The sequence below is a fragment of the Salminus brasiliensis genome, chromosome 8 (genome assembly GCF_030463535.1).
Source record: "Salminus brasiliensis chromosome 8, fSalBra1.hap2, whole genome shotgun sequence".
Classification (NCBI taxonomy): Eukaryota; Metazoa; Chordata; class Actinopteri; order Characiformes; family Bryconidae; genus Salminus; species Salminus brasiliensis.
Genome location: NC_132885.1, coordinates 39,143,113 through 39,159,089, shown reverse-complemented (window position 1 = coordinate 39,159,089; position 15,977 = coordinate 39,143,113). Strand labels below are relative to the sequence as shown.

The 15,977-nt window shown below is 44.8% G+C and overlaps 1 protein-coding gene across 1 annotated transcript in view; it reads right to left on the bottom strand.

Moving 5' to 3' along the window:
- The window catches only part of gtdc1 (glycosyltransferase-like domain containing 1), a 54,313-nt gene that overhangs the window by 9,211 nt on the left and 29,125 nt on the right, over positions 1-15,977 (bottom strand). The window contains exons 4-5 of the mRNA XM_072685258.1: positions 12,653-12,757; positions 10,578-10,757 (exon numbers count right to left, since the gene is read on the bottom strand). Coding sequence (XP_072541359.1) covers positions 10,578-10,757; positions 12,653-12,757 — 285 coding nt within the window. The remainder of the gene's footprint in view (positions 1-10,577; positions 10,758-12,652; positions 12,758-15,977) is intronic.

Here is a 15,977-nt window from a genome sequence, read left to right as displayed (position 1 = left end):
GTACATTAACAACAGTGCTGGAGGAAACTGCTGTGCAGTCGTACACAGTGCTGTAGGAACTGTCTGTAACATCTCAACCCCTACATCTCAGTGATGGAGCAGCGTCTGAACAGTCAGCAGAGGATCAAGAGAGGTTTACTGAAGACGTCTACTGAACCCAGCTGGTCTTCACTTCATTTGGAGAGTGCAGGTACAGGTCTGTAGACGTTCACCTAAGAGGATGAGGGTTAGGGTTTAGGATTAGGTTAAGGTTAGGATTAGGGCCAGGATGAGGGTTAGGGTTAGGGTTAAGGCCAGGATGAGGGTTAGGTTTTAGAATGAGGTTAAGGTTAGGATTAGGGCCAGGATGAGGGTTAGGGTTAAGTTTTAGGATGAGGTTGAGGTAAGGATTAGGGCCAGGATGAGGATTTGTATTAAGTGTTGGAATGAGGTTAAGGTTGGGATTAGGTTTTAGGATGAGGTTAAGGTTAGGGTTAGGGCCAGGATGAGGGTTGGGGTTAGGATTAAGGCTATGATGAGGGTTAGGGTTAGGTTTTAGGATCAGGTTAAGGTTAGGATTAGGGCCAGAATGAGGGTTAGGTTTGAGGATGAGGTTGAGGTTGAGGTTAGGGTTAGGATGAAGATTAGGTTTTGAGTTGAGGATACGGTTAGAATTACATTTTAGGATGAGGTTAAGGTTAAGATTAGGACCAGGCTGAGGATTTGTATTAAGTGTTGGAATGAGGTTAATGTTAGGATTAGGGCCAGGCTGAGGGTTAGGGTTAGGTTTTAGGATGGGGTTAAGGTAAGGATTAGGGCCAGGATAAGCGTTAGGTTTAGGATTAGGGCCAGGATTAGGGTTAGGTTTTAAGATGAGGTTATGGTTAGGATTAGGGTCAGGATGAGGGTTAGGTTTTGAGTTGAGGATAAGGTTAGAATTATGTTTTAGGATGAGGTTAAGATTAGGACCAGGCTGAGGATTTGTATTAAGTGTTGGAATGAGGTTAAGGTTAAGATTAGGACCAGGCTGAGGATTTGTATTAAGTGTTGGAATGAGGTTAAGATTAGGATTAGGGCCAGGATGAGGGTTAGGGTTAGAATTTGGGTTGAGGTGAAGGTTAGGATTAGGGCCAGGATGAGGCCTAGGGTTCGATTTTGGGCAAAGCTGGGTAAAAATTTGCTTAATAAAAGAAAGATATTAAGTCAACTTCCTGTAACATGTAAGTGCACTTCCTGTAATGCATCAACAGAACATCTTCAAGATATTAACCTCAGTGTATTTAGACACTTCAAAGAAAGGTTTTTGGTACTGTATAGAACCATTAATAAGCAAAGATCATGAGCTATGTCGTTTAATAATATCTTATATAGGTCACCTTAATCAGACCTGACTGTTTTTCATGGGATGTGTAAAATTCTCGAGCCTGAAAATGAGCCTGACGCGTTTCCAGCAGTGAGCTAAAAGGCCCATCTGAGCACAGTGGAGTCCACACTTCAGTTAGGCCCAAAGAATCTCCTCCACACCGAAAGACGACCGCTACCAAGGTCTGCTCGCTTTGCCGCATTTTCATACCGCAGCTCATTTCCTCTTTCAGAAAACACCGCGGAACAGGAACGAGCTCTCCTCGCTAAAAGTGAGGTTTGTTGAAGGTCGAAGGCGATTACCGGAGGGGCCAGAAGCGCTCCGACAAAAGACACCTCCCACTTGGGCCGAATCTGCTTTAGATGAGGTATTAGTGGAGGGCTTATTTATCCTCATTTCCGTCTCTTTTATGCCGCCACGTTCCCCTGTGGCTTGACGCTGATTCCCTCATTAATTTCGCAGCCTCTTTGATTCCCTCTACAATGTGGATGTGACTTGTTACCTCCTCCGGTCTAAGACCGGCTGACCTGCGGTGAGGTGACACGGCAAACGGCGGGGATGCCTATTACCCGGCCTGTCAGTCCCGTAAATAAAAACGTTCTCCGTGACGGCACGCCGCCTTATTCCCCCGCTGACAGCCTAGCAGAGGGTTAATTAATATGTCAGTTATGTTATGCGGGGATTGCAGGGGCTCAATGCTCTACTGACACTTTTGAGAGTTGAGAGAGGGCCCACACACACACACACACACACACACACACACACACACACACACACATACATATATATGCGAGAGCACCCAGCAGCACATACACACACAAACATTACAGTCACATAATGGCACTAATGGTCCAGTGAATCTTACTAAGATTTTTTGAGTTGAGGACAAGCACTGCCCCATCGGCAATATGGGGGGATATCAGCACTTCTAGGTGGGCGATTGCTGGTTTGAATCCCCAGTCAAGCTGCTTGCCATCTGCAGCCGGAGCCAGAGAGGGCACAACTGGCCTTGCTGTCTCCGGGTGGGTAGATGGCTTTTTCTCGCCCCACATTACTTCTGTTAGCCGATGCATCAGAGCTGGGTAGCTCTGGTTTAGTCACTTCCAGTTCCCACCCACTACTCAGGACTCCCCCGATCACACTACGCTACGAGTGCTGGTGGGGTAAAGTTGAGCATGTGCTTCCTTTAAGTCACAGGAAGCCAGCCGACTGCACCTTTTCAAACTGCTGCTCATGCAACATTTCAGGGCAGCTTGGAGGAGAGTACTAACTGCCAGTTCTTTCACAGCAGCTGAGAGATGCCCGTTCTGGTTAGCATCAAGCTAGGTGATGTGCGGGGAGGACCACCCCCAAAATAGATGCTTCGATGTCTATGTAGTCGATATTAGCAAACCTGGTGCTTCACCTGACCTCACTGAAAAACTTTGTTTGGTCATTTCCAGCTATCTAGGACTTCCCTATCACACTATGCTGCGAGTGCCGGGAGGCTGAAGGCTAGCATGCGCTTCCTCGAGGTCACATGAAGCCAGCTAACTGCTTCCTTTTTAACAAACTGCTGTTTGTCAATGCGCTTGGAGGAGTTAGCATTCTGGCTAGCATCGTATTGAGTGATGTACGGGGGAAAGGAGCGCCCTCAGGGACTCCCATTTACAGATGGCTGTGGCATCCCTGGGAATCAACCTGCAATCTCAAGACGATGTGTTTTGTGGTACCTTGTGGCCAACGATGTAAGGGACTACACGGATGCACAAGCTTTAGTGGCATATTGCTGCACTCCTGACACAACTACTGCCCCCTATCTGGTCTGGCAGGAAACAGCCCACAATACACTACTACAGCTTTGATTCAGCCAATAGGATCCAGTGCAAGTTGGTCGCATGATCATAGCACCTACTTTTAAGGTTACAAACGTTCATGTTTGGTGTCTGACGTTTGATTCTTTAGTCTTACACTAAAGCTACAATGCTAATGAGGCTTAAAAGGAATGGAAGCTTACATGCCACCAATTAGCACTGTGCAAACTGCCTAATGCCTAAATCATCAAACCACTTCTTGTTCAGAAATCTCTGTAGTTTCCAACAGCAGTGGTCCCCAACCCTGGTCCAGGGTGACCCACAGCCCTGCACGTTATAGTGTTTACCCTGCTCCCAACACACCTGATCCAGCTAATTAGCTATTTATCCAAACCCATCCTGGGTTGGTAACCACTGATCTACAGAAATGAAGGTTATAAAATTCAACGTCGAGACTCAACATGGCTGCTCCTGCTGTTTTTAGTGTTTTAGCGTAATGTAATTTTGTCCATTTTTACAGATGACAGTGAGTCATACAGTGTCGGAAGCCACATGAATAAGTTTATTAGAGACTATTACATAATTTAGCCTCAGGCAAGTGTGTGATGATTAAGGCATGCAGTTGGCACCGTGCTAATTGGTGCTGCAGACGTTGTTATTACTCATGCGCTACAGTGCAAAACTAAAGAAGCCAACTTTGGACAACAGACTGGCAGTGGTGGCTCAGCTGTTGAGAGTGCTGGGTTCTTGATCACAGGCGTGTGGGTTTGCACTGAGAATGGTACTTGCCCTTGGAACCCTGTGGGCTCTGAGTGGTCCAGTGGACTAAGATGCTGGACCGATCGCAGGATCGATGGTTCGAATTCCGGGTCGTGATGCTTGCCATCAGAAGCCGGAGTCAGAGAGAATAGAGAGAATTGGCCTTGCTCTCTCAGTGGTGGGTTGATGGCACTTGCTATCCGAGCGCCAGGCTACTTAGCGATGCTGCATCAGCGGCAGGTCAAAAAGATGTGGTGGCTGGTCTCACAAGTGTCAGAGGAGCTGCCTCCGATGCAGCATCAGCAGAAAGCGCCGGGTCCCCTGCTCCACCATACCAGCTAACAGGCGCCTGTGCCGGCCAACATCTGCTAAGAGTGATGAGAGTAGGTAGCGACATCTACCCACCTGGAGAGAGCACGGCCTAAACTTACGACCCCCCCCCACCCCCGGCCATAGTGGAATGGCATTAGACCGCTGAGTCACTTGGATGTGAGAGCTTCCAGGGTTTCCCGGTATAACATTGCCCAGACATTCATTCAATTCTGGCCAATTTTGCAGTGATCTAAAGACACTATACAGAATCTACTACATGCCGCTACATGCAGACAGATGGATGGATATTATGTAACGCAGTGACCCCTGCGACCATCATGGCTTTTTGTATTCCGACAGACAGAAGAGCCACGTTCATCTGCTTATAATTCAAACAGCCTTTGCTTTGCTTTGTCACCCTCTGACCCCACAGTGCAACAAGACAGAAACCAAATAAAACAAATCAAGAAACGCTCATTCTAGGGGGACCCTCATTAGCAGCCATCCTTTACCACTTAAAAGAATATCATCCTCTCATTTAGACAGCTATGATTAAATATTCCCCTTTAAGTCGCACCCATGAGGTGCATTTTTTAAGAAATCTCTAGCTCTATTTACTGCAAGGGAGGAAAAAAAAAGGCATGAACGTTAAAGGATTGAAATCAAGAGGAAGTGAAAAGTGGTAATTAATGGGACACTTGAAAGCCCAGGCCCGGGTTATCTGGGGATTGATTAGGGCCAGTCGGAAAAACTCCTCTGAGGGGAGGGGAGAATGCTTCTCGGAGGGAGACAAAACAGACTACGTCCGTACGCATCATATTTCCGTGCGAGGCTGGCTGGCGAGGGGAGCTGAATGCACAGTGCACTTTTAATGAGCAGCGTTAATGAGAGCATAGGAGTGAGTGTGAAAATGAATAATATAAGAAAACGTGTTTTATGTTTTGCTTTAAAAAAAAACAGGAATTTTCTTTTCCGTCTTTTTCCCGTTATTATCCCACGCCAAATAAAATTAGCGCGTTCACCAACTACGCAACTGCCGAAGAGAATGCCGAAGCATTTCCTGATGTTTAACATTTCCTAACAGACAGCATAGTGTGTTTGGCTAGGCTTGGCAACCTCGACGTGCCTCAACTGCCGGTCTGGCTAACCAGCAGTGCCGCCGCACCCTTCGATGCACACTCGCTCGGGAATGGCAGTGTCAGAGGGAGCGTTCTGGCTGGAAGCGGAGGCTTGCAGAGGGTGCTGCCAGGGGAGCGGACAGGAGCCGTGCCAGCCTGGTGCGATGATGCGTCACTGCCCGAGTCTCTTTCACTGGCTGATTAGTGCTCGCAGCACAGGCTGGAAGGGAAAAAAAAAGGGAAAAGAAAGTAACGAATGCACAAATATGTGTGGATTTCGGAAAGGAAAGGGAAAGAGGCGGGAGGGGTGAGGGCTGTGCAATTACCTAACATGGGCCATGAGTCCAATGCATTTGAATGGGTTTGTTTTAACAGTAATTATAGGAATAGAGTGCAGCATAGGGTTGATTATATTAGTAATTAAGTAATCTATCGATTATTTTGAAGAGCATTAATTAATTGAGGCCAAATAACCTAAACCACCTGCTGAACATGCTGTTGGTCCTTGATGTGCCGCCAAAACAGCTCTATCCCATCGGCAGACCTCTGAAGGTATCCCCCAGAGCAACCTCCTGAAGACAACTGCCATTAAGGAATACCACTGGCATGAAGGGGTGTACCTGGGTAGCTATGACGAATCTCCGGACCTAGGATTTCCAAGTAGAACAATTCCCAGAGCATTACGCTCCCTTCACTGGCTTGTCCTCTTCACATAGTGCATCCTGGTGCCATCACATGTCCAGCGAAGGACGTACCTGACCGTCTACATGATGTAAGGGAAAACAGTACATGAACCAGGCCACCTTCCTCCAACGCTTCAATGTCCAGTTCCAATTCTTGAATGTCCCCTGTAGGCGCTTTCGATGGTAGACAGGGGTTAGCATGGGCACTCCGAATGGTCTGCGGCTACACAGCAGTAAACACAGCGGGGAGAGGTATTCACCGGTCATCGCTGACCGGGAGCCATCATTAAGCATGACTGTGACTGCTCCCAACACCTGGGCGGTTGCAGGTTCATGGTATGTCCCTCCTCGAATTACCGTCAGCAGGTCCTTGTGACCCCACGAACCACATTGTTTCAGAGAGAGGGTCCCAAGTAGACCCAATCATCTGAAGTATCCTTGTCCCTTTACCAAAGTGGCTCAAGTCCTAATGCCTGACCACGTCCCTTGCATCCAACACATCAACTACAAGAACCTGCTTGATGATGGCTACTGGTACTTAATGATGGCTCCCGGTCAGCGATGACCTGTGAATACCTACTGGTGAATACCTCTACCCTGCTGCGTTTACTGCTGTGTAGCCGCAGACTATTCAGAGTGCCCATGCTAACCCCTGTCTACCGTCAAAAGTGCCTACAGAGGACTTTCAAGAATTAGAACTGGACATTGAAGTGATGTCTAATATATCGCAGACCTTGAGTGGTCATGTTCTAGCTAATTCATCAAATTTTAATCAACCATCTAATCAATAAATGTAATTGCGGTAGCCAACATTAGCACTGTTGACTCAAAGCTTGTATGTCAAATCTGCTTCCAGATAGGAGACCTCAGCCCGAGCTCTTGCAGTGCTTTCGTTCAAATGCTGTTGATTCCTCCCCAACCCCAGCCCCTTATTCTCGCCCCCTTTCGTTTCGCCAATAGTGAGCCATTGACTCGCTCATCGCATCAGCACCTGCAAACAGCTGCCCTCCGGGAGGGATAGCTGACCCAATCCGTCCTGGTCAGCGCCTGCAATAAGACGGTCCTGTAATCCGGCGGATGAACGCCTATCCAGGCCACAAACAGATTAACAATCTGATGAAGACCAAAAAAAAAAAAGGATGCTCGTGAAAAGGACGAGGGGGGGGTGGGTTGGTAGGGGGTGCGGCAGTGGTGGTGAAATGGGACACACTGTCAGCAGCTCAAACCGTAGAGATAATCCATCTCTGCTTCCCCCCTCCCTCCTTTTTTTTTTTTAACCAGTTGCTCTCACTCTCTGTAAAACCTAATTTAACTTGGCTCTGAGCCAGCGTTTATGAAGAGCCGATGTTGCCGGTGCTAATCCATCTGTGTTTAGCTCAGTTTTGAGGAGATTATGAAATGGGCCGCTTTTGTCAGCGATACAAGAGTAGGTGAATGACAAGAGGCGCGGCGCGAAAACCAACACTGCCAAATCCTGGTGCCAGCGTCAAAAACTTCAGCACCGGTGGTCTTTTCGGCCATTAATCTGATTTACGAGCGTTTTTTTTTTTTTTCCTTCTTTTTTTCGGTCAGGAAACATATTGTCCCCGCCAAGAGATGAGTGCGGAGTCATGGGAGAAATATGTGGCTCGAGCAGCGGCCTTTTTTTTCTCTTCCCTCCCCTCCCTTCTCTCCAGCCTGTGGGAGATGAGGCAGAGATACACCGCTGCTTGGTTTCCATTCATGCCAAGAGGAGGTCTTAAATACGGGGAGTGGAAGATATTTAAGCTCCAACAAGAAACCACAGAGCAGTCCTGCGGGCAATAAAATATTTTCTCATCCCTCCCCTCCTCGCCCCGTGAACAAAACTCAATGGCACCGGATTCTACCATTGTCACGGGGTGGACGAGACACTGCAACAGGCTGCGCTCCTTTAACCCTTTAAGAAGCTGAGAGCTTCAATACTACAACTTCCAATCCGCCTGCAGATGAAAGCAAGCTAGTAATGCTAGCCCTACATGACTGGTTGCTATGGTATCTCTGGGCATTTGCTAGGTGGTTGCTATGGCTTTTTTGATGGATGCTAAGGGGTCCCAAGTCAGTTATGCAGAGTTTGCAGTGCTTGCTACAGGGTTCCAAGGGAGTTCTAGAGTGTTTGTAGTGAGTGCTACAGGGTTCCAAGGGGGTTCTAGATTGTTTGACGCGATTGCTACAGGGTTCCAGGGGTGTTTTAGAGTGTTTGGAGTGATTACTACAGGGTTCTAAGGGTGTTCGAGAGTGTTTGGAGTGATTGCTACAGGGTTCCAATGGTGTTCTAGAGTGATTACTACAGGGTTCCCAGGGAGTTCTAGAGTGTTTGTAGTGATTGCTACAGGGTTCCAAGGGGGTTCTAGAGTGTTTGTAGTGATTGCTACAGGGTTCCAAGAAGGTTCTAGAGTGTTTGTAGTGATTGCTACAGAGTTCTAAGCGTGTTCAAGAGTGTTTGGAGTGATTGCTACAGGGTTCCAATGGTGTTCAAGAGTGTTTGGAGTGATTACTACAGGGTTCCAATGGTGTTCTAGAGTGTTTGGAGTGATTACTACAGGGTTCCAATGGTGTTTCAGATAGTTTGGAATAATTGCTACGGGGTTCCGAGTGAGTTCTACAGTGTTTGTAGTGATTGCTACAGGGTTCCAAGGGGGTTCCCTGGTTGTAGTGATTGCAATAGTGAGTCTGTAATATTTTGTCAATCTTGTAAATTCTTTTATATAAAGATAATACTGTTAATACAGCACGGAATTACAAACGTATGTGGGCTAGGGAACATGATTATATATTTAGTTGTAAAAATTTCCATTTATTTTACATTCTGTATCAACAGAGACCGAAACATGGAAATGGAAAAACATTGGAAGTCAACAAATAAAGTAAAAATGTAAAGTGAAGATGATGATGATCTCCCCCCTGCAAAAAAAGACAACATCTACGCTTGTTTAACGAGGGTGAATTACCAGCAAATTACAGCATGCTCGAGGTATAGCTTTGGCTTCACTTTACTGCCATAGCACCGCTGACGTAAATAAGGCATCCGACCTTCACCCACATGCCGTTTTTTTTCTGCGTCTTCTGCCAAGGGTGCTCTAGAAGAACCTTGGAGAGATGGAAAAAGTGCTGTGTGGATCAAAGATTATATGCTGAGAACGGAACCAGTGGTCCTTCGGTGCACGCTTGGACCATGTTGTGCCAAAACATGCGTGTTATCCATTTTCCATGCCCTGGCCCTGCTGTCAAACAAAATGCGGATGATCCAAAGCAAATAGCTTGCGCTGGGCCGGCCGAGCCCAGGTTGTTGTTGTCGTTGTTTGAGGTACTTTCAGGTCGCCTTTGTTGGGCCCCCGGTTGAACAGCATGGTTTCGGGATAAAAAAAATGTGCGTGACTGCTTTTTGTTTGACGCAGCTCCGTGTGCCATGCCGGGAGCAGTGGACACGAGTAAGCAAGTGAGGTAATGATGGGCTCTGCAAACCCAAAACCATCTCTGTTTAAAAAACAACAACTAGGGCTGCGATATGCTGACAGGACCAAACACACAGTTGGCTGCGCTGCTGCTGAGCACATTTAGCATGGAACGGGTTTGGCATTTGCACACCCACCCCCTCGTAAGAACACTGGGCACTTACCACTGGGCACTTAGCAGGCGTAGAACCTACTACTATCTGCGGATCCCACCTAAAGATCCTCCGTCCAGACGAGTACATAGACTGTCTGTGGTTTATTGCCCAAGGGCTCTTATTGGTGTAGGGTGGTGGGCTTTCCAAAGCAAAATCAATCAATGCTCACAGTAAAATCATCTTCTGGGCTTAGGTAGATATAATAAAATAATAATAAACACACATTAGAGCATCCGGACTGGTTTTGTAGGCCGTGATGAGACCTTGTCAAAGATACTTCACCGTTAAAATTACATTCCAGTGCAGATATTTGGAGGCTGTTTTTGTACCAGGGAGCGTTCTGGACCTCCTGAAATTAGTGGTCTGGGGTTGGCTTCAAGCGGACCCTGCAGGTGTGGAAGCTATTGGCTCCTGGTGCTGCATATAGGGTGGCGTGATCGGTTGCATGGTTAAAAACCTCCTCCTACGAGAACGGCTCCTTGTTTGCAGGAGTTCCTGCAGGGTGAAACGCCTGTTCTTCACTGCTTGAGTGTGTGTATCCAATGGAAATATGATTGATGATGAAAAAGTGATTAATGGAAGCACCTAGGTTGTATGTTTTGTCAAAATTAGTGCAGAAAAGTGCCGATCCACGGAAATCGGTCCACGGTTCGAATGGAATTCTTCGGTGGGAAAGCAAACCAGTGATAATGAGCCCTTCCCCCAAACAAGCCTCAAAGCCTCAGTCCTGGGTGGACTTAGGTATTCCGAACTTGTGTGAAAAGGCAATTCGTCCGATTCGTTAGGCCTAATCTAGGTCTAGGGGAACAATAATAAACACAATAGCTAAAATGCTAATCACTAATATATACCAAAGAACCTCTGAGCTGATTACTTTCCATCACTCATTCCATCTCATTTCAGTTCTTCTACAAGAACTGATCCCACCAATCAAGCACTTACCAGCGATGCGGCCAGACTATGTGGAGAGGCCGTGGTTTCTCTGGCTCTTGGTCAGCACATTGTCTGGACGCTGGCTGGCGCTCCGTGTCTTCTACGTTTGCTCCCTGCTGTGGCTCTTGTGCCTTACTTTGTTTCTTGACGGGGGGCTCATTTGGAGGTTCTCGTGCAGAGGCAGTGGAGCTAGAGATTTGATACATTAAAAGAATGCATTATTAGTCATGCTAGTATCACTGATGCTGTAGAAGGAATATGTAATATGTAAGGAATATGTAAATGAGCTCTCTGTCCAGCTTTTTTTAATTGTGTGCTATGAGCGTTGGGACCAACCTCAGACGTTCCATATGTAAATCCTTTCAGCCAACGTCATGTAAGGCAGTCTTTAACCATATCACATCATGTCACATTAGGAAGGCCATATCCTACATTTTTCATGCCTTTTATTTTCCCCCTGAGGTCCACTTGTGGACACTTGTGGGGATTTATGTCCCGAAAACTGTCTTAATTGACTTTTTATGGCCGGTTTATAAAAAGCTTTATATGCTTTAGGAACTACACAGGCTGTCTTTGTTACCGTCTCTTCAGTACTGGTGTATGTAAATAACGTCTGTTCCGACTGGCTGCCTCGAATGTGTTTTGTCTGATGTTAAAAGCATTTCTCACGTCACTATTATGAATGGACAGGGTTAAACCGCTGTTTAACTCAGTATATGCAAATGAGTTCGCTTTTGTGCAATGCTGTTTCCACATCCAAGTTTCCATACATGGGCTATATGGACTGATGGTCGCTGCTTGCATGCGATCACTCAGGTTTGTGGACAGTGGAGCAGATAGAGGCCAGTGTTTCAGGGTGCTCCCGTGTCTGTGTTACCTTCTGGCTCTCTCCTTTTAATGAGGCTGTTATAGTCAGACCTGCCGGAGTCATCAGAGACACTCTGATACTGCTCAACATTCTTTACTCTCTATATGGTCGCCTACTCATCCAGCCCAACCTGCTGGAAGACTGACTGCTAGGGGTCCCCTCTACCTGCGTCAGACCAGCTGCCACCTACCCATTCGACCAGCAGGCCCACAGTTGTAATACAATACGCTATACAAATAAATTGAATTTGATTTGATTTGATTAGATTCCTTTGAGAGTTCGAGTTTGTACATTTGAGCAGTGTGGCAGCAGTTTTCGAACCTGGGAGCGTCCCAGAGAACCGATTACTGGTCTCCCTTAAATCGGTAGTTTGGGGTAGGTTTTAAGTGGACCCTGCTGCAGGTGAGGAAGTGCTCCGCTCCCAGCGGATCTAAGTCCTGTGTATTTAAAGAACCTGAGGAACAGTTGATTAACTAACAAAATGAACTAACAAATTTATACATTGTTTAAAAAAAGAACTTACTAGTCTACTACTACATTCAACGGCTTCTCAAAAGGATACTTTTCAAAGTCAGTGAAAATCGTACATTCGCTATTTATCGTTATTTAATGAAGCACTTGCTAAGCAGTTTTTGAACCCAGGAGTGTCCCAGAGAACCGATTTCTGGACGTAACTGCTTCAACTTATTCGCCTGCATGGGTAAAAAACCTTCTCCTATGAAAATGAGTTCTTGTTTGCAGGTGTTCCTGCGTGGTGTAGCCAAAGAAAATATGGGAAAAGCCATTAACGGAAGAACCTAGCTTCGATATTTAGCAAAAACTGAGCAATCGGTCCACGGTTCGAATGGAATTCTTCTGTGGGAAAGCAAAGCAGTGACAACGAGCCCCTCCCACAAACGAGCCTAGAATCAGCCCTGAACACAACCTGGGCTAAACGACTCTGAATGCTCTGAAACTTTGATAATCAAACATTAAAGTCCTGTACATTTAAAGAACCTGAGGACCAGCTGATTTTCTGTGCAGTGGGCTCTTTATAGGTTCTCGTAAGTGTTTTTAATACATTGCAAGGCCTTTTGCAAGTGCAGTATTTAGCAATATAATCACAATGTGGTATTTGGGTCCATTTCGTGCAGCCCTGCTCTCTAGTGAATCTATGTTTGGTTAGCAATAATTATACATTATACGCATAATTATATGTCATTTTTTCGCCATTTACCTTGCTTTTGTTATCTCAGAGAGGTCTGGGGAATCCTCAGAGCTGCTGCTGCTGCTATGCGGAGTCTGGCTTTGCCTCAGCAGGAGCTTGTGTTCAGGCAGGAATCTAGAAAAGTAATTGGGGAGGGAATAAGAAGAGATCTGGGTCAGGCCAGAGAAACTGCGGCATAAAATAACAGCTTTAATAAAAATAAATAAATAAATAAATAAAAAACTCCAGACAGGGCAATGTTTACATTAAAGTTTCCCTGACAGACGTGCATTACATAATGACAAATACGCAGCCCCAGTCCTTGTTCCTGTGGGTTGCTGCTACCCACTGCTATTTCTGGACAATGGAAATAACAGCACACAGAGTAAAAGTATACTAAAACATGTTATTCTCAAAATATAATTGTAGAAAGCCAGAAACACACACTGCCCATCAAGTTTGGGGGCACCCTGGATTTTTGAGGTTTGATTTTTACTGTTAATTTTCAACTAAATAAATGTGTTAATTCTTTGCACAGGATTTGGTGTTGGAAAGCAGCTGAGCGTTAACGCTTTGGCTGTATTTAGCTTCTGCTTTCAACTTGATGTTCATCAGAGTGTCTTTATTGGCATGAACAGCAGGTTTCAGCTGAGTAATGATTCGACAATTTGGAAAAATAGCTACAATTTCCATCACTAATATATATAACAGATACATACCATAGACTACAACTGTTTGGCCCAAAGGTGGTTCAACACCTAAAAAGACTTAAGACTTCAGATTTTAAGGTAGGTTTTTTTTTTTTTTTTTAGATGTTTCTTCAGATTTTAACTTTCTGCAAATAAGATTAGTGAAATCTAAACTGCTTTCTTTCTTTGGTATTACAAAAACATAAACATGTCCAAAAAATTCTGAGAACAACAGAATGTTCATATAAAATATCATTATGTTGGACAATAACAAGCTGTTATGTATTTAAATGTAGTCTTCACATTAAAAACACAAATACTGTTCAAAGTTTTGAAACCACGATTACTAATAATTTAACCACTTCATACAATGTACATATAAATCGTCTAGACAACACAAGGTACTTATCATAGATAAAAGGTACTTAAAGATTATTATAAATGACAAAAATATTTAAGCAGAAATAATATACTGTAATTATGTGTTTATACATCTGAAATAATACTAGCTTATTACCATGCAAAGTTTGCTAAGAGGAAATGTAACTAAAGAGAAAAGATCAGTACATTTTCAGCATTTCATTACGTAAGACTTTACCTTCGTTAGTTACGAAGCTACTTTAAAATACCTAAGAAATTTATATATTACTTAAAAATGAACAAATTAATTTACTACTCTATATCTGTCTATACTTAAAAATGTAAATACTATTTCAAAATAGAATTAACAAACTATTCTATATCTTTATTTTCTTAAGAACTTATATTCTACTAAAAAAATAATTAACCAATTTATTTACTACTTAAAAAATGTACTAATGAATTAACATACTACTCCATAGCCTTCATTTTTATTTAAAACTTTCACTACTCAAGAATAACTTACAAACTTCTATGAATTAATGAACTAATAAATTAACATACAACCCCATATCCTTCTTTACTTGTGGAATGTAGCATTTACATACTTCTTAAGAATTTGCTTAGGAATTTACTTTCTCACTTAAAACTAATTTATAAACCTAACTTAAAAAAAAAAAGTCATTGTGAATCGTACATTATTTATAACACCATGCCCTCTTTTTACAACGATCTAAAGCTCTGTTCATTGTTCTGGATCCAACAATCCTTAATGTTTAATCTACTTACATCACATTTACATTTACATTTATAGCATTTAGCTGACGCTCTTATCCAGAGTGACTTACGAGGTTACTCGTATTACAGAGGTGGGCCGATGTAGTGTTAGGAGTCTTGCCCAGGGACTCTTATTGGTGTAGCGCAGCATAGTCACCCAGACCAGGAATCGAATCCCAGTCTCCCACATGGTGTGGTAGCTCACTGGCAGGTAGGGGTGTTATCTCTTGCGCCACACCAACCAACAATCTACTTATTTTGGAATTCTATATACTTGCAAAGTTACACAGGACTAATGCATTCGAACTGTTTCGTACTTTCACACAAATAAACACACCCCCACACCCCCTTCCCTCCTACCCTACAGCATTCTCCGGCGGCGTTCTTTTCCTACAGTCTAAAATATGAACAGCAAGCGGTCTGGAGTGATGCACGGTGGAACCGCAATGATTATTACAAGTTAAAGAAGCTGAAATCAGTGAAGTTTTTTGTGCATTTCGGTGCCAAAAGCAATCCATAAAACTCCGAAAAGTCTTTTTTTCCCCTCTTTCTTCCCTCAGACAGCATATACACGCTGCTTCCCTAGCACTGGGAGGCCTAATTGCAGGTTGTGCAATGGACTCCGGCCAATTAGCTGTTCAAGAGCAAAGATTACCCCCGATGCTCACTGAGGCGCTATTATTTTTTGCAGTGGTGCAGAACTGAAGGCACTGCCATGAGCTCCAAGACCAGGAGCTCAAGAATGAGCCATCGACGGCTTAAAATGACCACGGTAGGAGACGGCGAATACGGTAGGATCTATAGTAGCGTCTGGGAAAATAAAATGGGGGGATAAACAATAGAAGGCGCTCATTTACTTGCTTTCTCATTTTATTAGGTTACATGCCTGGATTTTCGGCACATCAGCTAAGCTCCTCATTCCTCATTTCTCAGGCTTTCATCTCCCAACCCACTAGTTGCGAAAACATACCGAAGGAAACCGAGGCAAAAACGAGCTGCATTGGCCGGTCAGCTGATCCCTCCCCGACAACAGCATGTGTTGAGCTTCATTTCACAAAAGACAGAGTTAATTTCATTTGCCGGCCTGGATCGGGTACTTTTAAGAGATGCCATCGCTGTGCCAGCAAGCGGCAAGGCAGGATGACGAACTGCTAACCGATTTAGCACAGCGGCCCGCAATATGTCTGCACTACAGAGGAGCTTTCCAATTGCTGGAGAGCTCATCTACTTCCACACAAAGTAGGCCGTAAAGTCACGAGTGTAAAAGCCAGCTTCTCTTTGAGTTACGCACAGATGGCCTCGAGACTTGAGACTCGAGTAAGACGCCACAGTCGGATGGGTGGTACTGCCGACGCCCCTTTTTTTGGCTTTCCGTGAGAGTGTGTGGTGTGTGGTGTGTGCTTCAGGTTAACAGTGAGAGTACAAAAAAAAATGACTCTGATTTTTGCACCGAAAGCTAAGACACAACCCATAACCTGGAGCCCAGGGGTCACTCAAGTGCAGCGTCTTCCCTGGACACTGGGAAGACC